Here is a 26,894-nt window from a genome sequence, read left to right as displayed (position 1 = left end):
AGTACAGTTTTTTGAAGACAGTCAAGGGACCCAGGTCCAACCTCGCTATGTTCATGATCTATTCCTACTGCTTTTAAAACAAATTGGAAGGGGTTATACCTGGCTGACTGGCTGGCTTTTTTTTTGTTTTTTGGTCAGTTCTTCAAAAAGGCAGCAGTACAGCCTGGTAGTCTCATATTCTACTGATCCCGTGTCGCATGATGAACTTCGGTCGAGGTGGGCCGACCTTGCCCGAGCCCGAGCAGCGCATGTGCAGTTAGAAAGTCATCCTGCAGCCATGTTTTTACAAGTGCAGACAAGAAATGGAACAAGTGGCGCAAGCTGTTAGCACTACATAAAAACGGTAGTCCATATAATAGCACATCAAGGCTATAATAAAGTCTTAAGGTGAGATGAGGAAACAGTCTGAATGCTCAGGGCCAGCCTGTTGGGGAGCAGAAGCGATCTCCAAACATGCAACAAACAAAAGAGAAAAACAGGCGCCTCTGAGTTAAGACTGCAATTTAATATGGCAAACAAGTAACAAAAACTTACATCAAGGTAAGTATAAGCAGACAAGATGGGTCCTTCCGGTGTCCATGTGGAGGCTGGGGTTTGGAGTCATCACTGTAATCATCTCCTCTATTCCTCTTCCTGTCCAGCAGGAAGTGGAGGGTGAAACAGCAGTGAGATGGAGGCTTGGGCCGCACGGTGGCCATGATGCCAGGATCTTCCGACGTAATGACTGACGCGTTTCCGAGCATGCGCACTGTGGTGGGAAACCAGCGCGCGCTCCTTTTTCAAAGTCGGATGTAAAAGGGAAAGAGAAGGACCAATTTATCAAAGTAAACATGACTCTACGTTATGGCTTTATGAGGAACAAGGGTCCCTCTAGAGGTCAAACCAGTATAAAATTCAAATAAACAATAATATACATGTGATACAATGCATGAAGTATATTATTATTATTGTTTATTTTTATTTTATACTGGTTTGACCTCTAGAGGGACCCTTGTTCCTCATACAGCCATAACGTAGAGTCATGTTTACTTTGATAGTAATTTTATAATTTCACCACCAGAGGGCATTGTTCCTCATACAGCCATAATGTAGAGTCATGTCTACTTTGATAATCATTTTATAACTTCACCACCAGAGGGCATTGTCCCGGAACACATAAATTGGTCCTTCTCTTTCCCTTTTACATCCGACTTTGAAAAAGGAGCGCGCGCTGGTTTCCCACCACAGTGCGCATGCTCGGAAACGCGTCAGTCATTACGCCGGAAGATCCTGTGGACGAGCATCACGGCCACCGTGCGGCCTGAGCCTCCATCTCACTGTGGTTTCACCCTGCTGTCCAAGCCTCCATCACACTGCTGTGACACCCCCACTTCCTGCTGGACAGGAAGAGGAAGAGAGGAGATGATTACAGACCCACAGTGATGACTCCAAGCCCCAGTCTCCACATGGACACCAGAAGGACCCATCTTGTCTGCTTATACTTACCTTGATGTAAGTTTTTATTACTTGTTTGCCATATTAAATTGCAGTTTTTACTCAGAGGCGCCTATTTTCTCTTATGTTTTTACAAGTGGAAGCTGCTGCTGTCCTGGGACAAAGCCAATTTCCTGATTCTTCCCAGGGCACAGTCAGACCGGGACATGGGTCTGAAATCCGTGAATGTCCCAGGAGAATCGGGATTGTTGGCAAGTATGCAGGTGCCAAGCTTTTTAACAACCATTGACAGTGAAAGAATGAAGCTGTCATATATATTGGTGGAAGAAAAACCTGCTACTATGTGGTACCTTGCACATGGACAGAATTTACTGATGTTTATACTTGTTGACAGAAATGTTCCATAAAGACCTTGCTTATACAAGCATATAGGTGCACAAACATACATATGCATTTATGTGTGTAAAATTCTTATTCCTCTTCTAGCTGCCAATATTGCAATATACACATGTGTATATGCTTGAATATGCGTAATTTACTGCACTCAAATGTAAAACTTTCTATTTTTATTTTACTGTTCTGTACTCATCGTTGTATTACTGATCTTTATGCAGCTGTGTGCATTGTTCCATAGACAACAATGCACCTGTGTTCAGATCAATAAACCTGTGTTCAGATCACTAGCGCTCAAACAAGCAAAGTTTGGTCCAAACCTGTGTTCAAACCATAATCTCATCTCGAAATAATACCATGGGGTTGATTAACTTAAGACAAATACACTGTGCACTTTGGAAGAGCAGTTGCTTCAGAGATTGGGTAATGAGCAGAAGCTCTGCTGACTTCCATCATCAAATCATGTGCAAGCGAAAATGCAATTTTTTTTTTTTATTTTCTTTGCACGTGATTGGGTACTTATTGCAAAGAAAAACTTTACCTCATTTACTAAGCTCTGTGCATTTGCCTTTAGTAAATCAACCCCACAGATGGAGTTTTGGACACGGGGGTTGACTTACTAAAGGTAAATACACTGTGCACTCTGCAAGTGCAGTTGTTCCAGAGCTTAGTTAGTAAACGAGGACAAGCTTTGCTTTGCAAAGAATACCCAATCACGCGCAAGGAAATAAAAAAATAAACAGCATTTTTCCTTGCAAATAATTGGATGATGAAAATCAATAGAGATCCCCCTCATGTACTAAGCTCTGGAGCAACTGCACTTGCAGAATGCAACTGCACTTTGCAAAGTGCACAGTCTATTTGCCTTTAGTAAATCAACCCCATGTATGGACACTTGAAAAAACGCTCACCTTGCTTTATGATGAAAATAGCTTTGTTGTAAAAAGCGGAGTTTCTTTTACACAAGGTTTTATATATGAGAGCCAATGTTGTCAGCTCACACTTTATTTTCCATGCCCTGCAAGCAATGCACTATTAACTAAGGAGCAGCGGAATATGTTGATGCAATATAAATTCATAAACTAAATATTTTGTAAAAAAGCAATATGATCCAGTGTAAATAATAATACAATAACCCAGAACAGGTCCACTTACACATTTTTTTAATACTCTTGCCATAGATGGCACAGTGATGTGACATGAAAAACGATTTCTTTACATCAGAAAATAGCCATCAAAAAATATAAAACTTTACGGTACATATTTAAAGTTTGTGATACCACTTACTATATAATATACTTGACATATGTGAATTATCTAGTATATTGTAAATAAAACATCTTTTTTATTATTGTGAATGATAATTGGGTACTGTTTGAGTGCACTTTTAGGTCGTTTGAGTCCTCTGAGGTTGGTTCTATGCGCGTGGTACCAACCTCACTTTGAAAGGCTTTGGTTTTTGTGAGAGTCCGAAAACTGGTGTGAGGTCTGGAGGAGACTTGGGATCCGGCCAATGGAATTCAAAGTGTGTCATCAAAGTGGTGAAAAAGAGGAAGATCTCCATCCGGGCCAGATTCTCCCCAAGACAAACTCGAGGACCTAAAGAGAAACAGAGTGAAGTTCAGATGAGAAGTGACATTTAAAATGCATCCTAATCTCAAGTTCTTCCTTTTGAATGAGAAACTGTAAAATGTTTTGTTTCCCTTAATTTTCTATCCCAATAACAAGTCTCCAGTGCGAATCTCCCTTTCGGGGACACAGACAGTAATACATTTCTGACCCTTCTTTGAAAACTAAAATGGCAGATAATTAAAGTTCAAGACATGGCTTGTGTAAAAGTATAAAAAAAAAAGTTCTGATTAATATAATCTACTGTTTTTGGATACATTGGCCATGCATCTCATTGGTCAACTTTTGGTTTCAGCACTGGCAATGAATGATCTCTTAGCCCTGGTGCCGTGTATATGTCCTAAGTTTTAAATATTCTGTTCATCAATACTGCAGATATCTAGGGCTTCTGAAGTCACCACCTTTACTGTAACTATCTCTTACCTGCAGAGAAAGGAAGGAAAGCTTCCACTTTCACTAGTTCTCCATCCTCATTCAGGAAATTCTCTGGATTAAATTCATTTGGATACTTCCAATATTTTTCATCATAATGTGTTGAGGACAGATCTGTGATGATGAGTGTTCCCTGGAGACACAAAATTAAAACGAAAAAAAAAAAAAAAAAAAACAGTTTAAGATAAATAAATGAAACCAATCACAGCTAGAGATGTCCCGAACTATTCGCTGGCGAACAGTTCCCGGCGGATATCGCTTGTTCGCATTCTCCTCGGCGGGCGAACATATGCGATGTTCGGTCCACCCCCTATACATCATCATTGAGCAAACTTTGACCCTGTACCTCACAGTCAGCATACACATTCCAGCCAATCAGCATACCCTGCCTCCCAGACCCTCCCACCTCCTATAAAAAAGCAAGGACAGCATCCATCTTAGATTAATTCTGAAGCTGCAGAGTTAGTTAGAGCAGGGAGAGTGCTGCTGCTGAATTAATAGGGAAATCATTAGCTAGGCCAGTGTTCTGTGTCCACTCCTGCTGTAAGGACAGCATCCTGACAGCACCCCAAAAAAGCCCTTTTTAGTGCTGGTATATCAGTCTGCTTTTATTTATTTTTTTCTATATATATATACAGACTGTACTGTGTGCAAACCACTCATATCGGGTGGCACAGTACCTTGCAGATAAAAAAGTCATTTAATTTTTACCCTTTAATATAATTGCAGTTGCCTGCCAGTGTGTGTCAGGCCCACTGACTGAACTGTGCCCACTGCCAGTGCCCACCACTCATATAGGGTGGCACAGCACCTTGCAGATAAAAAATTCATTTAATTTGTCCTCTGTAATATAATTGCAGTTGCCTGCCAATGAGTGTCAGGTCCACAGACTGTACTGTGCCCACTGCTCACCACTCATTTAGGGTGGCATAGCACCTTGCAGATAAAAAAGTAATTTCATTTTTTCTCTGTAATATAATTGCAGTTGCCTGCCAATGAGTGTCAGTCCCACAGACTGCACTGTGCCCACTTCCCACCACTCATATAGGGTGGCACAGCACCTTTCAGATAAAAAATTAATTTAATTTTACCTCTGTAATATAATTGCAGTTGCCTGCCAGTGAGTGTCAGGTCCACAGACCGTACTGTGCCCACTGCCCACCACTCATATAGGGTGGCACAGCACCTTGCAGATAAAAAAGTAATTTAATTTCTCCTCTGTAATATAATTGCAGTTGCCTGCCAGTGAGTGTCAGGCCCACAGGCTGTACTGTGCCCACTGCAAATGGACTGTTTGCGGTTGTTTGCGGTGCGTTAAACGGGGAGTTTGGTCTGTCAGAGTTTGGTCTGTCACTGTGAAGCGGGCGTAACCCTTACACTACCTGATCGATACAATATCATACCTGATCGTATTCACACACTGGATGATTTAAAGCACGTTATTCCAAACAATTTAGGAATGTTAAGTGATTTATGCCCTTTATGGATTAAAACCCGACTCTGCGTCAACTACGTAATTCTCCATGGGAGTTTTGCCATGGATCCCCCTCCGGCATGCCACAGTCCAGGTATTAGTCCCCTTGAAACAACTTTTCCATCACTATTGTGGCCAGAAAGAGTCCCTGTGGGTTTTAAAATTCGCCTGCCTATTGAAGTCTATGGCGGTTCGCCCGGTTTGCCAGTTCGCGAACATTTGCGGAAGTTCGCGTTCACCGTACGTGAACATAAAATTTTATGTTCGCGACATCTCTAATCACAGCTAGAAGATTTAACTCACCAGTTCCCATCCAAAATTGCATTATAGGTTTTGGGTGAACATCAGTGAATTGAATCTAAACCTCAAAACAATATTTTATATTTTTCAGATTACCAGAGGATGTGGTGGCTCCCTTAGTTTTCATTTTTAAGGGTAAGATCCCTTTTTTTAGCCGGTACAGAAAATACCAGTTGTTTCTGCCAGAAATATCCAGGTCACTTTCTGTGAGTTAAAAAAAAAAAAAAAAAAAAAAAAAAAGATGCCCCTTCCATCCAGACGACAATAAGGGAGCTTAAATCTTTGATGTTTTTCAAAATACTTGAAACAATAGGGCAGAACATTGAACCTACAAAGGGGTTCTTCATGAGATGGAAGCGCTTCATGGAACACACCCCTTCGGATTCGGAGCTTAATTCTCTTTTGGCTCCATTTCAATTTACAGCCTGTTATGCCAAGGCAAATCTAACCAATACGCTAAAAATATTCCACAAAGACCGTGGAAATAAAGATTGGTTATATGGTGGCTATCAAATGGCAAGGAATCTAAATAGCAATAACCTCAAAAATGTAATGAATGAAAAGCATGTAGTATACATGAACCAACAAAATATGATTAAAGTAGCAACATTGAACACAGAAAACAAGACTAACTAACATGTAACTAAAATGGAAATAACAAAACCGGTGTAAAAATAAAAATAATTTTTAATTAATTAAAATTTAATTAATTAAATCTAACCAATACCCTGGATAGGTTAAAGAGGCACACCTGAATATCACCCCAAATGTTTGCCTCTTTGATACATGATCTCCTGTGATCTTGAAAACTGTTTAGCTACATACAGTATATGATGTTATTGTTAGTAACATTTTCATCATTAATTTTTCTTCTGTATGTCTCATTCTCTAGGGTCATATGTGCAATATTCAGTAGGGTTATGCCCCTGGTCTCATGCTGACAGGCAGATTTCTCATTTGAGACAAGCTGAACTGTCAAATACATGTGACTCTACTAGAAGTGACAAAATGGCTCATTTACAGTATCTCACAAAAGTGAGTACATCCCTCACATTTTTGTAAATATTTTATCATTTCTTTTCATGTGACAACAATGAAGAAATTACACTTTGCTACAATGTAAAGTAACGAGTGTACAGCTTGTATAACAGTGTAAATTTGCTGTCCCTTCAAATTAACTCAAAACACATGCCATTAATGTCTAAACAGCTGGCAACAAAAGTGAGTACACCCCTAAGTAGAAATGTCCAAATTGGGCCCACAGTGTCAATATTTTGTGTGGCCATCATTATTTTCCAGCACTGCCTTAACCCTCTTGGGCATGGAGTTCACCAGAGCTTCACAGGTTGCCACTGGAGTCCTCTTCCACTCCTTCGTGATGACATCATGGAGCTGGTGGATGTTAGAGACCTTGCACTCCTCCACCTTCCATTCGAGGATGGCCAACAGATGTTCAATAGGGTTTAGGTCTGGAGACATGCTTGGCCAGTCCATCACCTTTACCCTCAGCTTCTTTAGCAAGGCAGTGGTTATCTTGGAGGTGTGTTTGGGGTCGGTATTATGTTGGAATATTGCCCTGCGGCTCAGTCTCCAAAGGGAGGGGATCATGCTCTGCACGCCTTTCACATCTGAGACCTTGTAACACTAACGAGCCACATGACACCAGGAGGGAAAATAGCTAATTGGGCCCAATGTGGACATTTTCACCTAGGGGTGTACTCACTTTTGTTGCCAGTGGTTTAAACATTAATGGCTGTGTGTTGAGTTATTGTGAGGGGACAGCAAATTTACACTGTTATACAAGCTGTACACTCACTACTTTACATTGTAGCAAAGTGTAAATTTTTCAGTGTTGTCACATGAAAAGATATAATAAAATATTTACAAAAATGTGAGGGGTGTACTCACTTTTGTGAGATACTGTATGTTGATACCAAACAGATGCCATGATGTTTGTTATGTTCTTGCACTGTCATGTATAGGCTGTGACCATACTGTATTTTGTTGTGTTTTATGTTTTAATTTTCTTTATATGCAAAATCAATAAACATTTTCGAAAAAAAAAAAAAACACACAAAGAACCTTATCCTTTATTGTGTAAACTCCAGCTTAAAATAATCTAATTTTTTAAAAAATTTTTAGAGGATGTGTTTTATTGTTGCGTGTATATGTTTCTGGAAAAGAGCTCTTTAAATGGGTGCAAGCTAAAGCAGTAACTTCCATCAATTTTTAATTTCGCATTATAATATATACTGCGGAAGGGCGGCCCAGCTGCGCAAAATCACGTACATGTACGTGATTTTGTGTATGAGATGTAGGGGGCATGCGCGTGCTGCCAGAGCACTGCTCCTGCTGTGATTGGACACAGCGGGAGCCAATCAGCGGGTTCGGCGGCCACAATGGCCACCTGATCGTTCGGCGGAATGACAGAACAGCTGTCTGCCTATGTAAACAAGTGAAAATCCAAATGGATATTTACCTTAGCCTCCACCAAATTTCCAGGACTCAATTACACTAATCATTTAAAACCATTCCTTTAATGCTGGATCTACTTGCAGAAATTCTAATATTTGCTAGGTAGTAACTGGTTGATAAATTATCTATCTGGGACTAAATATTATTGATTGCAGGTTATATGTTAAAATCTATATATGCATTTTCTGTGGTGTCAAGTAATGCATTGTATGATGTGCTCTAATGTTGTATCTAAAAATGATTGCAAATGTATTTTCGTAAAGGTCCTCCTGGGTAATATTGTACTGACAATAGGTTTTATCCGTACCTATCTTTCACCACTAGATGGCACTGTTCCATTGGTTGTCTATGTAAATGATGGGCAAACATACGGACGCCCAGGACATCAGTGTGATGGAGTCATCTGGCTTATATGCCTGGCCATTGCTCCATTTTATTCCGATGTTCTCTGTTGGCCCGTTGTTGTGTTTTTCTAATTCTATTCTGGTAAGTTCCTGTCCAGGGGTTCGGGCGATCACCACCATCTCTCTGCCCTGGATTGCAGGAGTTTCCAAGATGGTGCTGACGGACTCACAGTGTGACGTTGGAACGGGTGCCATCTTGCACATGCGCACTGGGCCCCACTGGTGTACACACCTCTAATAGGGTATTTGGATGCTTTGAGGTGGGGGGGATATAAAAGGGATCAGAAATTACGCTTTTGGTGTTGCGATACCGGTGGAGGAGGACATGTATCTGTCAGGAGACACTTAGGTAAATAACTAGTTGCCCTTACTTATGAATTGCATTACTTTTTGGGGTTTGCTTGATTTGAGAGCTTATTGTCTCTATTGTATTGACTCCTTAGGAGGTGCTATGGTCAGTTTCTGTGCCCTGCATAATCCAACGGGAAGGACATTTTGTGTGTTTGCAATCTAAGTATACTAACGCTCATAGACATTTTACAAAAGGCCCTGTCATTTTCTCTATTGAAGTGAAGGGGAGGTAAATATACAGTACTATATATATATGTTCTCTTAAGGGCATACTTACAATTAGAACACCGCCTGGCCAAAAAAAAAATTGCCACCTGGAATTAACTAAGCAACTAACTAAACTAAGCATGCAGTAACTATCCTATTGGATTGTTATTGCATGTGTCCAAAGAATGAGGTCAGCTGACTACCTGAATATACTGAATGACCAGGTTATTCCATCAATGGATTTTTTTCTTCCCTGATGGCACGGGAATATTCCAAGATGACAATGCCAGGATTCATCGGGCTCAAATTGTGAAAGAGTTGTTCAGGGAGCATGAGATATCATTTTCACACATGGATTGGCCACCACAGAATCAAGAACTTAACCCCATAGAGAATCTTTGGGATGTGCTGGAGAAGGTATTGCGCAGGAGTCCGACTCTCCCATCATCAATGCAAGACACTGGACGGAAATAAATCTTGTGACATTGCAGAAGCTTATTGAAACAATGCCACAGCGAATGCGTGCCGTAATCAAAGCCAACAAAATATTAGAGTGTGTAACCTTTTTTTTGGCCAGGCAGTGTATATTGCATATGCCTCTGTTTATTTTGCTCAGACATACACTTGAAGTATCTTCTGACCTTTGGTATAGTGTATCCATTCAGCTGAACATCTTTAATTGGTGCATGGGCAACTCCTAGTGACACAATTGAGGCAAAGCGCTGGATTTCCTGTAGAACAGCCTGTGTGTAAGGCATCTTTACTCTGTCCTCATAGTCCAGATGGTCTCTGTTTCCTCTAATTTTATCTATTTCGTCCCGACATTTCTCTGAAAAAGCACACACAGTTATACTAATACTGGAAATTTAATAAATTAACTGAAGACAGCATAGGTTTGTATTACTCAAAATCAATTAAATTGCAGGTGGCAGAAAGTGAAAGCACCTAATTGGTGGGTTGTAATGCAGACAATACTAGAACAAAGTTACTAGAAATAAAAGAGATGGAAATAAGGAAACCATTTTCAGAAAACTTTACCCTGAATGTCAGGATAGGCCATCATGTAAAGCAGACTCCATTCTAGACTGGCAGAGGTAGTTTCTGTCCCAGCAATAAAGAGATCACCCACACATGTGAATAGGTTCTCAGCATCAAAGGTTGACTTGTGACCATCTTCATATTCCTGAAAACATAGAAAGAGATCACATAAAGTTACTCACTAGTAGTTCGATGTTACAAGTAGCAATGGGCCAAACAACCCTCTGTTCGGTTCGCAGCAGAACTCCCGAACAGAGGAAATGTTCTAACCTGGACAGCGAACCCCATTAAAGTCTATGGGAGCCCAACAGGAAAAATCAAAAGTGCCCATTTTAAAGGCTTATATGCAAGTATTTGGGGAACTGGGTACTGCCCTGAGGACACATCACTAAAAAAAAAAAAAAAAAAAAAAATTATAAACTATCATTTTTCAGGAGAAGTGATTTTAAATATGCTTGAAGCGCAACAATTGCTGACACCTGGCTATTGAAAAAATAAAAAATAAAAAAATGGCTTGGGGTCCCCCCACCTCCCAGTCCAAACACACGCCAAAATTTAAAAAAGAAACGGCGTGCCCCCCCCACAATCCATACCAGACCCTTATCAGGGCATGCAGCCTTGCAGGTCAGAAAAAGTGGGGGGCGATCGAGCGCCCCCCTTCTGAACCATACCAGGCCACATGCCCTCAACATGGGGGAGGGGGATTGGTAAGCACCTTGTCACTTCATTGGGGACAAGGGTCTCTTCCCTACACCATAGGCTGTGGTGGTTGGGGTCTACGGCGGGGGGGGCTTATCAGAATCTGGAAGCCCCCTTTAACAAGGTTATCGGTATTGGGTGCATAGTACATCTACCCATTCACCAAAAAGTAATAAACACAAGAGACAGTTCTTTTACAAATTCTTTATTAAAAAATAAAAAAATAGTGCCCCCCAATGCACCCTGAGTGGGCAAAGCTTTGCCCAATCAGGGGGCAGAATGCACTGTGTAGCGCCCAGCGCACTGCAGGCTGTTCGTCAGGGCCAACACCTGGTGAACCCTCTGCAAATTTAGCTGGTCAGGGAACGGTCAAACAGGCAAATATTCAGGCCGAACCGTTTGCCCATCCCTAGTTACAAGATTGTATACAGCATGGGATTTGGTGTAGAGCAGAAGGTTTACACAGTAGTGTTCCTTGGCATGGTGCTTACCCACTTTCAGACAAGCGACATACCGGTACATTTCTGGACTTCAAGTGGATATACAGCAGCTGTAGACATCATCCCAGTACCGTTTTATTAGAGCTGGCGCTCGACTCTCTTGTAAAAGCAATCTTAGTGGCTAACTAGCTGCTGGATTGCTTTTACAAGCAGCGGGTAGAGATGTCCCCCCTCTCACTGCATTCCACAGCTTTCTCAGGATCTCCCATACCACTGGGAGACCTGGACTGGCTTTGATCGGCTCTCAGCTATGGTAACCCAGAAACGATGACATGACAGCACTTCCAGTTTACCCAAATGTCAATGCCCATTTTTAAAAAATTAAAAGCATTCGATAACACTGATCTTTTAAGGGCAGAGGAGGGATCTGGGGTCTTATAGACCTCAGATCTTTCCATAAAGAGTACCTGTCACATGCCTATTGCTGTCACAATAGTGACACTTGTGACAGCAATAAAAGTGATATAAAGAATAAAAAATGAAAGCAACAGTTTATAATTGAAAAAAAAAAAAAAACGAATAATTAAAAAAAAATTTAAAGTGCCCCTGTCCCCCGTACTCGTGCGCAAAGGCGAATGCGTTGGTCTTGCATGCTGGCAAACAGCGATCATGCCACACATGTGAGGTATCACTGCGAGTGTGTGTGATTAAAGAGTTATGTCAAAAATTACCATATCAAGTTCTTGTAGATAGCAGTCTATGTAATCTCTGGGTTCTCCGGGCACTCTGGTTCTCCTGTGTTCTTCTAAAACCTTACCAAGGAATGCAAATACTATCTTAACATTTCTGAATATCTTCTGATGTGGCAATGGAAGATGTTTCACAAACCCAAATGCATTATAGAGCTGAAAGAAAAAAGTACCAAAAGACCATTTATAGCTCCTTTTGCTTTTATGTTTCCATTTATATTCAGATTTGTTACATATAAGGCTTTTGTACTTACAGTGGATGTTTAACCTGATTCATGAAATTGGACCCAAGCACAAAAATCTGTAGTGTTTTCTTTTCTCTCTCCAAAGTCCTGTGTCTTTCTGCTGCTCCATTCTTCTGCTATCAGCATGATAACTTCTGACAAGTTCTCCGACAACCGAGATAAAACTAGCCTGAAATTTTTGTCGGGCTGGGTGCTATAAATAGACTAGCAGATAGCTGGTCTATTCACAGCACAGCTCTGCACATTCCTTCCTTTCTCTGCCTATATGGGGGGGGGGGAGGTCGTGCCTTTCCTCCAATCAGCTCTCGCACAGTGTATGCCAAGAATCCACAACCAGTGCTGAACATGAAGAAAAAATCTCTAACCTGATGTGCACTTTCTAAAGAATAGAGCAAGCTGAAGACAGCAGATATACATGTAAAATGTATGTAGGGAGATTTGTTTCATCTCTGCATATCATCTGAGGCTGTTCACTTCCCTGGTTATATGTGAGGGTATACATTAGGCTGGCCAGATTTTTTCAATTAAATCCATGGACATATTTTTTTTATTGGCAAATGGCAGGCACAGGACTGCATAATACACAGAGCACTGGGCACAGGACAGCATAATACACAGGGCGTTGGGCACAGGACTGCATAATACACAGAGTGTATATTGACTGGTTTGCGTAAAAGTTATCACGTCTACAAACTAGAGGAAAGATTTATGTCATTTTTTTTTTACTAGTAATGGTGGCAATCTGCGATTTTTAGTGGGACTGCGACATTGCTGCGGACAGATCGGACCCCTAACTGACATTTTTGACACTTTTGGGGGGACCAGTGACATTACTACAGTAATCAGTGCTAAAAATATGCACTGTTACTGTAATAATGACACTGGCAGGGAAGGGGGTTAACCCAGGGTTGATCAAAGGATTAAGTGTGAGCCTAGGGAGTGTTTTCTAACTGTATGGGGGAGGGACTTGTGAAATCCACACAGAGATGTGTGATCCTAAATAGGAATATCACATGCGCTTTGTGTTCATTCCAGAGAGAACAATGGTCTGCTGTGTTTACAACAGCAGACCGTCATTCTCTCCCCATGGGGAGCGATTGTGGGTGCCCGGCAGTAATCCCAGCCACCAGCCCCGTGAATCGGCATCCCCGCTGCATAAAAGGGGTGTGCGCGTGCCGTGGGCAGCGCGCCCACCCCCAGGAGCGCTCCCACGAACTGCCGTACAGGCACAGCGGTTCGTGCAGCCGAGCCAGCCTGCCACAGTATATCTGTGGCGGGCAGTCGGCAAGTGGTTAACCCCTTGGCGCCAGCTCACCCCGGCCTCTTAAGAGGATTGAAATGCCGGGAGGCGGAAGGGGCTTGTAACCATGATCGGAAAACTCCAGATCGCAAGCAACGATCGGGAGCTTTCCATGAGCCGCCGGTCCCTGTGCTAAGCAGCGTGCAGAGTGCGTGCTCTTGGCACAGCACTGTGGGTGCTATTTCACACAAATATGCGGCCACTTGGTGCCAAGGTGTTAGAAAGACAAAGAAAATAAGTAAATGAAGAAACTGTACACAGGTGAAGGCTGCTCCAAATACAAAAATAGTAATTTTTGTAGCAGCATTTGTAAGCTTAAGCAATACAGTCAGCGTGATTGGCTAAAAACATGAAGTTGAATTAAAGGCAAACACCTTTGTACAGATAAATACACATATGAGAGCTGAATTACCTGCCATAAGAATTGTATTTCGTTCCATCCAGTCCTGAGATTTAAACAGCTTTGACAAACAGTACAGCCCTATTCCAGCCCTGGGTCATGCCCCTCCCCCAGCGTGTGAATGGATAGTTAAATGATAAGAATCAGATTGATGAGCTTATACCATTGTCACTCCTCTCTCTCCTCCTGTCAATATGCTCCTTTTTAGAACATAAGCACTGAAGACAATCTTATTGGCTTCTTGTGCTGCTTCTCTGACTCCTAGTCTTGTCTTTGCTATACATTGAACTGCAAGAGGCTGATACCAAGTTTAAGAAACAGTGTTTGCTTTAAGAAAAAAAAAAAAAAAAAAAAAATATATATATATATATATATATATATATATATATATATATATATATATATATATATATATATATATATATATATACTTAATGATATAGTGATTAATACACAGCTGTATTGATTTTATATTTTATATCTGCCTGGAATTCAGTTTTATGTAGTTTGGCTTTAGGAAACCATTTGATTGGTCAGGAATGACTTATCTTTTCACTTCATTATTGAATAAATACTTATACTTTAAGACAGCAAGAAAATGACCTACCTGAGCCCAAATTCCAGTGGCCATCTTCATATTTTCATGGACAATATTAAGAATATCTCGGAATGTGGTATCATCATAGTCATAGCGTCTCCCAAACACAATGGAACAGATAATATTGGATACAGCATTGTCAAGGACAAAATGGGGGTCAACCAGTGTATCTGAAAATGATAGTAGTAGTTACTTATCATGGAGTCAGATAAGCATAAGCATCATTTAAATGAATAATTTCATTTATATAGTTTTCATTTCTTATTTTTGAATACCATGTAATTATTTTGCAGAATGCTATAAAATGAGATCAGTGTGATTAAATGATTGCTTTTGTGAATTATTGTCAAAGTAGAAAGTTTAAATTTAACTCGTTGAGCTGTTTAGGTGAAATGTGCTTGAAAAAAGTACCTACTCTTTTTTTCCTATTTTATGATTTTTTTTTTTTTAGTAATTTATTTTATTTCACTTGTATGTGTTCCTTTCTTTTGATATATTTGGCAGTGATTTGAATTACTCATATTCTGCTGATTAATGTGGTTCTAAAACCTAAAAATGTTTTACCTTTAGAGGAGTTTTAAAGTTAGGAAGGATTTTTATCTTAATATATAATTCTATGCATTAAACCTTTGTAGGGTAGAGCATAGATATGGCCTTTTGTATGTAGCACCCTCCTAGGTAGGTGCTAGAGAGAAAGTATAGTTTTCAGTCCTGTCTGCTTACCAGAAGGACTGCAGGTAATATCGTCCTCTGCCTACCAGAGAGCAGGGTCTGTTAGTGAGGTCTGCTCATTGTGCTCAAGTGCAACTCGTTCTGTCTGCAGAGTGTTTCACACTGGTCCAATAGGGCGGCATGTTGGACAGTGGAAGGAAACCTGACAAATGAGTGCACAGGCGTTTGATACAGCCCTAGTGATTTGGCAGAGGAAAAGTGCCTTGGTGCATGCTGGGATACTGTGTAAAAGCCAGGAGCACGTGTGCTCGGGGTCTTTCGGATAGATAGCAGAGTGGGAGGGAGGGGGCGACTGCCTCTTCCTCTGTAGAGGTTCCATGCAGCCTTAGGTAGTCAACCTGAGGGCCTGGAGAGTGCTAGCAAGGAACTGAATCCAGAGGTCCGGTGAAGCTGACTGAAAGGGGAGTCAATAGGAGAGTACAGATCTGTGTCAAGGGGCCTGACCTGAGGGGGGCCACCCCTACAGCTAGAAGAGTCAGTGGACAGGTGTCAGTAAAGAGGAAGCTAGTGAGTGTCCCGAAGATAATGTAGATTTACCAAGTTTTTTGCTGGAGAAAAAAGAACAAGGAGACTTAACCCTTTCCATACATGTGGCAGTATGGATTAAGCAGTGCAGCTGCTTTCACAAGCAAGCTAGTGAGGCCAAGTAAAAGTTGTCCTTATCCATTGTGAATAGTTACAGTTGGCATATCCCACTATTCTCTTCTCCCATCCAAGTTCCAAAATAAACACTAAAAACCAATACTTCTGGACTGTTTATTGTGTGACGAGTCATTGGGAGTAAGGAGGGGATGTGTGAACTGTTCCCTAAGTAACTGTGTGCTGGTAATCAGAGGAGGCCCGAAAAGTCATCATACAGCAAGCCCTACGGGGACAGTGCTACATGTAGTTCCAATATTGACCACTATGTTTGAGGGCAGAGTGATGGGGTGGTAATCATATCCTTGTTTCCCTCCTTGTTGGGTGCCAAGCAAGGGTCACATGAGAGCCCTGCACCTGGGTGGGTTCTTCTGGGCTACGCTAGGCACTTTGGATAGGGCCACTGCCTTACACATGGGGTACCTGTATTTGAATAAACAATTAAACTTGCGTAAACTGTCCCGATGTACTAAACATCACTACAGTCATTAGTGCATTTAGGAGGGACACAAAGAGTCCTTGCCCTCTCCACCTGTCCAGCATATCACCGCTACCTCACTCCCAGTAACAGTATTTACTTAAAGAATGCAATAACATAATGACAGAGACAAATGATAGTCCAAGATAAAATGCCAACATTTCCTAACATCCCTAGTCTCTAACTTCAAAGTTTAATACTGGTAGTTCTGCCCGTCCTCCTTCGTCCTCCTTGTAGCTGCTGACTTTGAATTTTTTTTTGAGGGGGCCAGAAATCCTCTTTAAAAAAGATGTATGGGTTTATTTTTTTTTTTAAATGTATACTTACCTGGGTGGATGCAGCATCAGTCAGTCAGCAGCTCTCTCCTCTGCCCCCTCCTCGCTCACTGGAGTGCTGTGCTGCGGAGGGGCGAGGAGCAGACAGCTAAGGCTCTCGGAAGCTCACTAAGAGGCTGAGCCCAGGCCCGGATTGGCTAATCGGGAGCATCTGGAGAATTCCAGATGGGCTGGTCCATTTGGGGTGCAGGCAGGGCCGGTGTAATGCCGAAAGTTACAAGTATCATCTGCCCTGGACATGTCCATATCTGTGATGAAGGAGGGGGGTACACTGGGAGCTTTTGCCTTCTCCTGCCTGACAGGGGTGAATATCATTCTCCCTCCTGTCACTGTACAACAATGTATGATCCCCGGACTTGTTCATTCCATTCACTTCACCTCTGCCTTATCTCTCCTTCAGCTGTTTATCACTCTACTCTTTACAAGCTCCCCTCCCCCGTCAGCTTCTTCTACTTCCCCGTTCCCGGCCAGGTCACTTGAGTCTTCCTTGTTGGTCACTTTCACTTTGTCCGCGGCATGTCATCTCTTTACCTTCCCTGAACAATAGTAAGTCAGCACCGAGTCTTCTGCTCCTCTCTCCTGTTCACATTAACCCTTCACCTTCTTCTTTCAGCTGTCCACTCCATAAATCTGCACTGTATGTCCTGAAGCCTCTGGTCCCAACTCTGGGCTATCCAAGCAGCCATTTAGCTGACCCTGTCCTGTCCTAAAATGCAGCATTAGCACTTTCTTTACAGCCCTTCCCTCTGTTCTTCATTAACACATATTCTTATTACCCAGACCTGCCCCCCCCCCATCCCTATCCCCCCCATACCTACCCCCCCACCTATACCTATTCCCCCCTATCCCTATCCCCCCCCCATACCTATACCTATCCCTAATAACCTGTGCACTGCGGTTTGGTCACAGTGTGATTGTGTGTGCGTTTTACCTGGATTTTAGGTACACTTCTATTTGACTTTCTATTACAAAGTGCGTTTTCATGAAAGTACATCAAAGTCCTGCATGTTGCATCTTTGATGCGGTTTCAGAAAACGCACTGTGTAATGGAATTCAATAGAAGTGCACCTAAAATCCAGGTAAAACGCACATACAATCACACTGTGACCAAACCGCAGCTCACCGGTGTGACCCCACTATAAGGCAAACTTCACACCTTTGAATGTCAGTCACAAGATTGTGGCTTTCCTGACACACACACAAACAAATCGTCCATTTGTAGACATGCGACAGTGCCATTTATTGGTAATGGCACCCCACACATCTGCTAACACAGGCACCAAACCACATGGTGTCTCAAAAGTGAAACATCTGGGGTCTGTTTAGAGCCCTGAAATTTCATCAAAGCCCCCCAACAGGGCAGTTAAAAATGTAAAAAGTATATATATACACTGTACATATAAATTCTCAACACAATATAAATAATGTAAAACATTTGTAAAAAATAAATAATTAAGGGCTTGTTCACACGTGTTTTGGTCTCTGAAAAGCAACCATCATGCAGATTGCTCTTCAGAGAGCATTTGACAGGAGGTAAGGAGCCGTTGTATCGCCTCCCTACTGCCTGAAACAAACCTTCTACCATTATTAGCCTTATGGGGTGGGGGGGCACAGCTTGCCATGTTTGCCCTGGGCACTGAATGACCTTGGCTCGGCACTGGGTGCAGGGGGTCCGGCCACACCGGGCGCAACATCTGAGGGGGTGTCGTGTAGCATGACAGTGAAGGCAGTTTTATTCCAGGACAAAGCAGTGTCCCAAAATGAAACGCACACTGTGTGATTCCAGTGACATCAGGCACACACAGGCAGAAGCCCAGCATTCATAGCGGAAGAGGGTTTAAATTCCTCCTCCGCGCCAAGAAAGTAGCTCCACCCACCTCCTCCTCGCTGCAGGTAAGAGGATTGTTAATGTTGTCCTCGTTCTGGCTCTGCTCTTCTTCCTGCTAAAAATCACTGCCCTTGCCACAGTGTAGGATTGTCTTCTCATGAGCTTTGCATTACTCAATATTCCCCAGGATCTCAATAGGAGGAGATGATGTCCTCCTTGGTTAGCTACCTCTGGAGGAGGCTCATCCCCCCCCCCCCCCTACAGGTATTTAGGGGATATTTTTTTTTTCCAGTTTTAACTAGCATTTTATGGAGGGTGAGGTGAAGGATGGCCTTGAATAAGGAGATGTTGCCCCTGAGTTGCAAGGTCCTCTTGTTGCCATCATTCATTTTGGTGTCCCTGAGACAACTGCACAGTACAAGAACAAGAAGCGTGCGTTCCATGTGGGAGCTTGCATGAATCTTAGATTTTTGCATAATTCTTAGAAATACATCAAATTCAGATTAAGGTGAAGTAAATTAATTTCTGACTGCAGCACAGTTGCAGAGTTTGGTAGTTTACGGAAGCAAAATTGGAAAAAAGCCTCCAATGGACGCAGCTTAGGGGCTTTTGAGGTCCTTGATCAGATACACATAGACCATACATGACCGAATGTAACCGTCACCTTTCACCAAACTGAATGTGATCTGTAGATTCTACATCGTTGCATGTCTGTGTATTTCTCTAGAAATTGGTACAGGGTAGAGGTTTTATTTGAGCTATAGCCGGAGAACTGATTACAAAAGTTCCCCACTTTATATCACTGCAATGTTTAATCTAATTTTTAATACTAAGCTAAAACATGGAATAGGCTGCTTTGGCAGCACTATGAATTAGTGATTGACCGATATAGTTTTTTTTATTGCCGATACCAATATTTTGGCCATTGAATATCGGCTTTTGCCGATATTGGCCGATATTTTCGTACATTTAAAAAAAAACTATGTGGCAAATGAGGTTTAATGTTGATAAATGTAAAGTTATGCACTTGGGGGCTAAGAATATGCATGCATCATACATACTAGGGGGGGGGGGGGATCTGGGGAATCCATGGCGGAGAAGGCTACTGTATTTGCACTGAATTGTAAATGATGCTATTTTTGGAAAAATACAAAGAATTACAAGGCTGTAGAGAACAGTGCGCCATTGCAAACTTATATTCTGAGGTTTTAATCACATTATTTTAATATAGTCAGTCGTGAACTAAAGTGGGCCGGTCTAAGGCATGAAACTCCAGGGCTGAAAATGAGTCCCACTCCGGCCCTGGCTGAGCCGGTTGTTGGTCCAGGCACCTGGTGGAAGCCGACTTCCATAGTCGCAATGACATGGTGCCTGGACCAACTTCTTTGATGTCAGCAGAGAGCAGACTTCAGACTGAAAACGGTTCACAGGAGTGCAGAACAAACTGCACTCCTGTAATCCATAGGAGATGTACAGCCAAACAAGCTTTGGCTGTACATCTCCTTTAACCGCCTTAGCGGTAATCCCGAGCGTGACTCGGGGTTGATTTTTCATTGCAGGAACGGTAACCCCGAGTCACGCTCGGGGTGGATTGCAGAGAGCGCAGCGGAGCTTCTCTTACCTTATCCTGGCGATCCAGCGATGATCTCTCATTGCTGCGACCGCCAGCCGAGAGTCCCGCCGCTCCTCCGTCCCTCCGTCGGTACGATCACTTCCTAGTTCCGTTCCCTGCAGCAGCAATGCTGCATGGGAGCGGAACTAGGGAGGGAAATTCAAAAAAAAAAAAAAAAAACGTTACACAAAACACACTTTATATTATATTATATATATATATGCATATATATATATATATATATATATATATATATATATATATATATATATATGCATATATATATATATATATATATATATATATATATGCATGCATATATATATATATATATATATATATATATATATATATATAATATGCACACACACACACACACACATATATATATATATATATATATATATATATATATATATATAAAATTATATTATTGATTCAATTATAATTCATGCGTTATATATTATATATATATATGTGTGTGTATATATATATATATATATATATATACACACACACATATCTGTATATAATATATAATGCATGAATTATAATCTAATCAATAATATAATTTTATTATATATATTATATATTAAATAATAAAATAATATTATTGATTTGATTATAATTCATGCGTTTGTGTTTCAAATTTATCACATCTGGGATGTCTACTAGAGTCTTGTTTTGGTCAGGTTTAAGTCAGTAATTACTAAGAATTGTAGGCCTATAATACATAACGCCAAATTTCCATGAAAAGAATTGTACCGCTTTTGGTATGTAATTCCAGACATAATCATACCACCAGGGAGGTTAAGCTGAGTGCTGCCACCTTCAAGAAATGGCTGAAGTATGTAAAATCTCTGCTTCTAATAATTCAGTAAACTGTTAAAAGGCATTCTCTTATGTGAAAGGGTTGCATTTGTATATACACGATATCGCTTGCAAGTTTGTAAAATCTATACATATCTATTTAAGAATTAATTCAAAGCACAAAGGTGTCAAAAATCTCACACATACAGTTATACAGGCACTTTTGCTGTACTCAGATTGCTTACTCTGATGGAAGGTGGAACCAGGGAAGGCAAAATATAAGCTGATTAAACTTTGGCTTTAAGAGACACAGTATTCCACTGAAGTAGAAAATCTTTTCAACCTTGAACTGACAGCCAACCATGGGATATTCTATATCTGGATGATACACATGTAACATGACCTGTGTCATCAGGTTTGTCTGATACTATCTTTAATGGGCTATTATACTTTACTGCAGTAATACAAGGTCAGAAACCTTTACTCAAAACTTTAGGGCTTAAATTTTCTATTTTCAGGCATTGTCTCAGGGTGAACATTTTCACATAACAGGCCACACATACACACGTACAGAAGCTCTCAGGCTACTGCTCTGAAGTCCAAAGTTTACTCCTAGGCCTGAGGCCCCAGGTCATCCAACAACCAACCCAGACTCCCCAAGAGGTTAAATACCTCACAGTAAAAAAACTTAAGATGGAAAAAGAGCAATGCCCAGCAACCATCTGGTTGGGACTCCCTGGTAAAGTGGCTTGTCAATATACACTGCTCAAAAAAATTAAAGGAACACTTTTTAATCAGAGAATAGCATCAAGTCATTTAAACTCCTGGGATATTGAACTGGTGAGTTAAGTATCAGAAGGGGTTGATAATCAGTTTCAGCTGCTTTGCTGTTGATGAAATTAACAACAGGGGCAGTAGATGGGCAACAATGAGAGGACCTCCAAAACAGAATGGTTTTACAGGTGGAGGCCACTGAAATTTTTTTCCCTACTCAGCTTTTCTGACTGTTTTTCACCATTTGGCTAGGGTCAGTGTCACTACTGGTAGCATGAGGCAATACCTGGACCCCATAGAGTTTGCACAGGCATTGAACAAGGGTTTGTTGTATGGGCGCTTCCGTGGAATACAGCAGGCTTTAGGTTTGCACAGGCATTCCAACTCCTCCAGGATGGCACATCAATACTTGCCATTGCCAGAATATTTGCTATGTCACCCACCACAGTCTCAAGAGTATGGAGGAGATTCCAGGAGACTGGCAGTTACTTTAGGAGAGCTGGACAGGGCCGTAGAAGGTCCTTAACCTGTCAGCAGGACCGGTATCTGCTTCTTTGTGCAAGGAAGAACAGGATGAGCACTGCCAGAGCCCTACAAAATGACCTCCAGCAGGCCACAGGTGTGAATGTCTCAGAAACAATCAGAAACAGACTTCAGGATGGTGGCCTGAGGGCCCAACGTCCTCTAGTGGGCCCTCTGCTCACTGCCCGGTACCGTGGAGCTCGATTGGCATTTGCCATTGAACACCAGAATTGGCAGGTCTGCCACTGGCGCCCTGTGCTTTTCACATGTAGCACCCTTGTCTTAAGCAGGGTTGCTAGTAAAATTTAGTTTTCTGGGCAGTAACTAGCTTGGCTGATTTATAGCACTGTGGTATATTGGACTTCCTCTTAATCTGGGTTTGGCTGTAGTTCTCACCTCTGTCAGTAGGTGGCACTGTTGCATCTGACATTAGAGTGAGAAATACAGTTAAACAGGCTATGAATATTTATGTCTCTCTTAGCCAATTACATTGCAACTGGTGCATGCTGGGAGAGGCTATTTATCTGGGCGGAAGTCCAATGCTCGCTGTCTTGCCACCCGGACCCCCTCTGGGGTGGGTGTGTGCCACTATGCTGCTGCTGGGTAGGCCTGAAACCTGGGGTCTAGCCACATACCTGAGACTCAGCGGAGGAGAGCTGGTGTTCTGCATGGAAGTGAGCATCCACAGAGCTCCAACAACCTTTTGTGAGTTACCTGCCTTTTTGATATAGAAGACAGCTGTCCAGCCACAGCCAGTACAGATTGCTGAAAGAGATTGGACCCAGGGGAGAGGAGTTGCCTCCCAGGTCAATCTGAAGCTTCACGGATTATTGAAAGGGACTGAATCCAGGGGAGAGGAGTTGCCTCCCAGGTCAGTCTGAACCTCAAGGTCTGATTTTCCTGTACCGCTGTCTAAGTGCCTGTCATTTTTGTAAATGGAGTAGGCCAATTTGACTGTTTTCTAAGGTCCTGTGCCCTACCCCTCTCTCCCTTATCTTATTTTTGTCCTATTGAGAAGAAATAAAGCTCTTCTGTTGTTCAAGCATAAAAGTGACTGGCGCCCATCGTTTCTTTACTTGTTCATTACCCACCCTGCCCAACAATCCAAACCCAAAGGAGGTATGTAGGCCCTCTCTGCCTCTGAGGGTCACCACCAGGCCCCAGGAGGTTTGGGGGGTCCGCTACACACAGATGAGAGCAGGTTTATCCTGTGACAGACGTGAAAGGGTCTGGAGAAGTCGTGGAGGACGTTATGCTGCACGTAACATTGTTCAGCACGACCGGTTTGGTGGTGGGTCAGTCATGTATACCCTGGCTGCCGTTAGGTATTGGGATTCGCTTGACCTAAATCTAATAGAACAGCTCTGGGACATTATGTTTTGGTCCATCTGACGCCACCAGGCTGCACCTCAGTCTGTTCAGGAGCTCAGTGATGACCTGGTCCAGATCTGGGAGGAAACACCCCAGGACACCATCTGTCATCTCGAAAGGAGCATGCCCCAAAGTTGTCAGCCGTGCATACAAGCACGTGGGGGCCATACAAACTACAGAGTACCATTTTTTGAATTGCTGCAATGAAATTTCAGCCAAATGGACTATCTGGCTGCATAATTTTTTTACTCTGATTTTTGGGGTGTATTTAATTTCAGCCCTTTGTAGGTTGATAATTTTAATTTCCATTAAACGCTGTGACATCCTTTAGTTCCTAACACATTTACCCAGTCCATATCAGTATAGACATCCAGTATGATATTTTTCCCCATTGAAATCTGATCTGTTTTCAAAGTGTTCCTTGAATTTTTTTCAGCAGTGTAATTTAATTTTGGCCATAGTTAAGAAAATGCATACACAATTTCACCAGAATCAAGAACCAGAATAAGAATTCTGAATACTAGCGATACCAGCGCCATGTAATCTCACCTTGGTTCTTCCTAAACTCTTCCATTAGGTATAAACTCTCTTCATGAATCCTCTCCTCCATGGACTTTTTGCCTAGGCCAAAGTCACGCAGTGTGGACAGGGTAAAGCGCCTGTGTTCTTTCCATGCTCGTCCATAGGGTGCAGCCACCAGACCTGTAATAAGCCAAATTCTTAGAACAATGTACTCTAATCCAATGGAAAGGCAATAAAAAATATAATCACATTACCTCTGGTACCACTAATTGCTTCAAATATTCTATTGTGAGGTCTGTCGGCAAAATCGATTCCCTTGTTCACCAGAACCTCTTTGAGGTCTTTGAACCCTTGGATGACCACAGCCGGGGTAAATCCCAAGTAAATACTGTACACTGGGCCGTACACCTTGGAAAACTGAAAGAAAAATTGCAAATTATGTTTTGTATGATATTAATAAACACTGTATAACGTATTTTTTGAAAACTACACAAAAGTTAAAGCTCAACTATACTTTACCAGTTTTCTTCTTGAGAGGAAAGCAATGGCAAACCTAGACAACATTATAAAAAGCAGAGACATCACCCTACCAACAAAGTGCCATATAGTCAAAGCTATGGTATTCCCAGTAGTAACCTATGGCTGTGAAAGTTGCACCATAAGGAATGCTGAACACCTGAGAATTTATGCTTTTGAACTATGGTGTTGGGGAAGACTTTTGAACATCCCTTGGAGGGCAAGAAGGTCAAACCAGTCAATCTTGAAGTAAATAAACCCTGAATATTCACTGGAAGGATAGATCCTGAAGCTGAAACTCAAATACTTTGGCCACCTAATGTGAAGTGAGGACTTATTGGAAAAGACCCTGATGCTGGGAAAAATAGAAGGAAAAAGGAGAAGAGGATGACAGAAAACAAGGTGGATAGATAACATCATCAAAACAATGCTCCGAGAGGCAGTGGAGAACAGAAAAACCTGGCGCGCTATGGTCCATGAGGTCAGGAAGAGCCACACACAACTAAACAATTGAACAACAATACTTTACCAATGAAGTTCCCAATGCCGTTTTATGTATAGTGCAGGGATAGTGGTTACTGTCTCAGAGCTGCCCCCATGCTGCTTTAAAACAGTGGCTGGTCTCAATGGTTTCTGCAGTCCTGTGGCCCCAGTGCTAGGACCACAAGCTAAAGTGATAAGCTACCGGGCTTTCAATTTTGCTACACACTACTCCACAGTGCTCCATCCTTTCTAATGTTGTCACAATGCTTTTGCATTTTGTTTACATTAGAAAGGATGTGACATCACAATTGATGTCACATCACATCCTCTGCCTCAGCTCATTCCAGTGTCTTCTACAGCAATAGATCACTGCTATAGTGATCTATTTCTGTACAGCTGCATGGCAGGTAGGAGGTCAGGATTTGGTCTCCACTGACCAGTTCCATCCCCTCATGAAAAAAAAATGTAAAAAATAAATACAAAGGAGTCTATTTATAAATAGCAAAAAGCATTCACTTTGAGGTTTAACATAACATTTATCAGGCTTACACGTGTAATAAACAGTGCTTCTGTTAAAGGATAAGCACAGTGCATGTTTATATATATATATATAAAATATAGCACATATATTTTGAGCAAGTTACAGCCTTCAGTTAAAAGCAGTAGTAAACTTCACTTTTTAACTTGTACCTATAGGTAGGCCTATAATAAGGTTTACCTGTAGATGTTTAGGAGATATTCACACATGAAGCAGCCAGGGTCATCACGGGCGCATGTGCACTACTCTCTGAAAGGACAGCACACTGAGTGTGCCCTCAATTCAGAGCACCGTGCTGCACTTGTGACTTCTGTGTGCATGCATGCGAGTGACATCATTGTGGCCCATCCAATCAAACGATCGAAGAGCGCAAACCCAGAAGGAAGACAGGGTGAAGATGGAAGTGCTGACAGCAGTGACAGTGTGCCGCTGGAGAGCTTCGTTTTAAGGTGAGTGTGTAAGTCTGTCATAATATGCCAGTACATTATGGCTTAAACTGTCCATGGCCCAAATTATTTTATTTTTTTTGTATGTCAGGAGTTTACTAGTACTTTAATTGTAATTTGTATGTGACTTTCAGCTTAGCACGCAGTTTAGTAAATAAAGTGAAACTGTGTTCACGTCAATCATTTTTTTCCTTTGCATGTGATTGAGCATTAATTTTTAGCAGAGCTTCACAATATTTAATATGCTCAATGAATGTTCACTTTGCAAAGTGATCAGTCTTTGCTGCTTTAGTAAATTAATCTCTTTGTGCACACAGTACAATCCTAAGATTTACCAAGGTTACTATATATATCCATATATGTGTCATTGTCTCCATTAATGACATTGATATGTATGACATGTCACAGCACAGCTTAAGGCCTCATGCACACAGGAAAAAATGAGCTGCAAAGCCACTACCAATGCCACGAAAAAGCGGCTGAATAAATGCGCTTTTAGTAGCTTTTTACATTGGCGTAAATGCGTGTTTTGCCTGCGTTAGCTTTTAGCAGCGTTTGTCTGCCTCTTTTCAAAAGCAATGGTTCCCTATGAGAGCTGTTGTAACTGATCTAACTTTCAGCCCATTGATTTGAATAGAAGTCGCATCCAAGTCAGATAATCACGATCTGACTTGTGGTGCGAATTGTGCTCTGAGGCTCTTGAAAGGGAACCCGACGCCA

General features: G+C 41.8%; 1 protein-coding gene across 1 annotated transcript in view; it reads right to left on the bottom strand.

The window, feature by feature from the left end:
* Positions 1-3,065: 3,065 nt before the first annotated feature.
* Positions 3,066-26,894, bottom strand: part of LOC309565119 (cytochrome P450 2J6-like) — a 35,270-nt gene continuing 11,441 nt past the window's right edge. The window contains exons 2-9 of the mRNA XM_082269901.1: positions 24,446-24,608; positions 24,219-24,371; positions 14,578-14,738; positions 12,008-12,181; positions 10,138-10,282; positions 9,741-9,928; positions 3,880-4,021; positions 3,066-3,426 (exon numbers count right to left, since the gene is read on the bottom strand). Of these exons, the coding sequence (XP_082126027.1) occupies positions 3,245-3,426; positions 3,880-4,021; positions 9,741-9,928; positions 10,138-10,282; positions 12,008-12,181; positions 14,578-14,738; positions 24,219-24,371; positions 24,446-24,608 (1,308 nt within the window). The 3' untranslated portion in view covers positions 3,066-3,244. The remainder of the gene's footprint in view (positions 3,427-3,879; positions 4,022-9,740; positions 9,929-10,137; positions 10,283-12,007; positions 12,182-14,577; positions 14,739-24,218; positions 24,372-24,445; positions 24,609-26,894) is intronic.

Source organism: Pelophylax lessonae (genome assembly GCF_965119305.1).
Source record: "Pelophylax lessonae genome assembly, chromosome: 10".
Classification (NCBI taxonomy): domain Eukaryota; kingdom Metazoa; phylum Chordata; class Amphibia; order Anura; family Ranidae; genus Pelophylax; species Pelophylax lessonae.
Note: the sequence above shows the minus strand (reverse complement) of the source record. Positions and strands in the feature narration are given on the sequence as shown.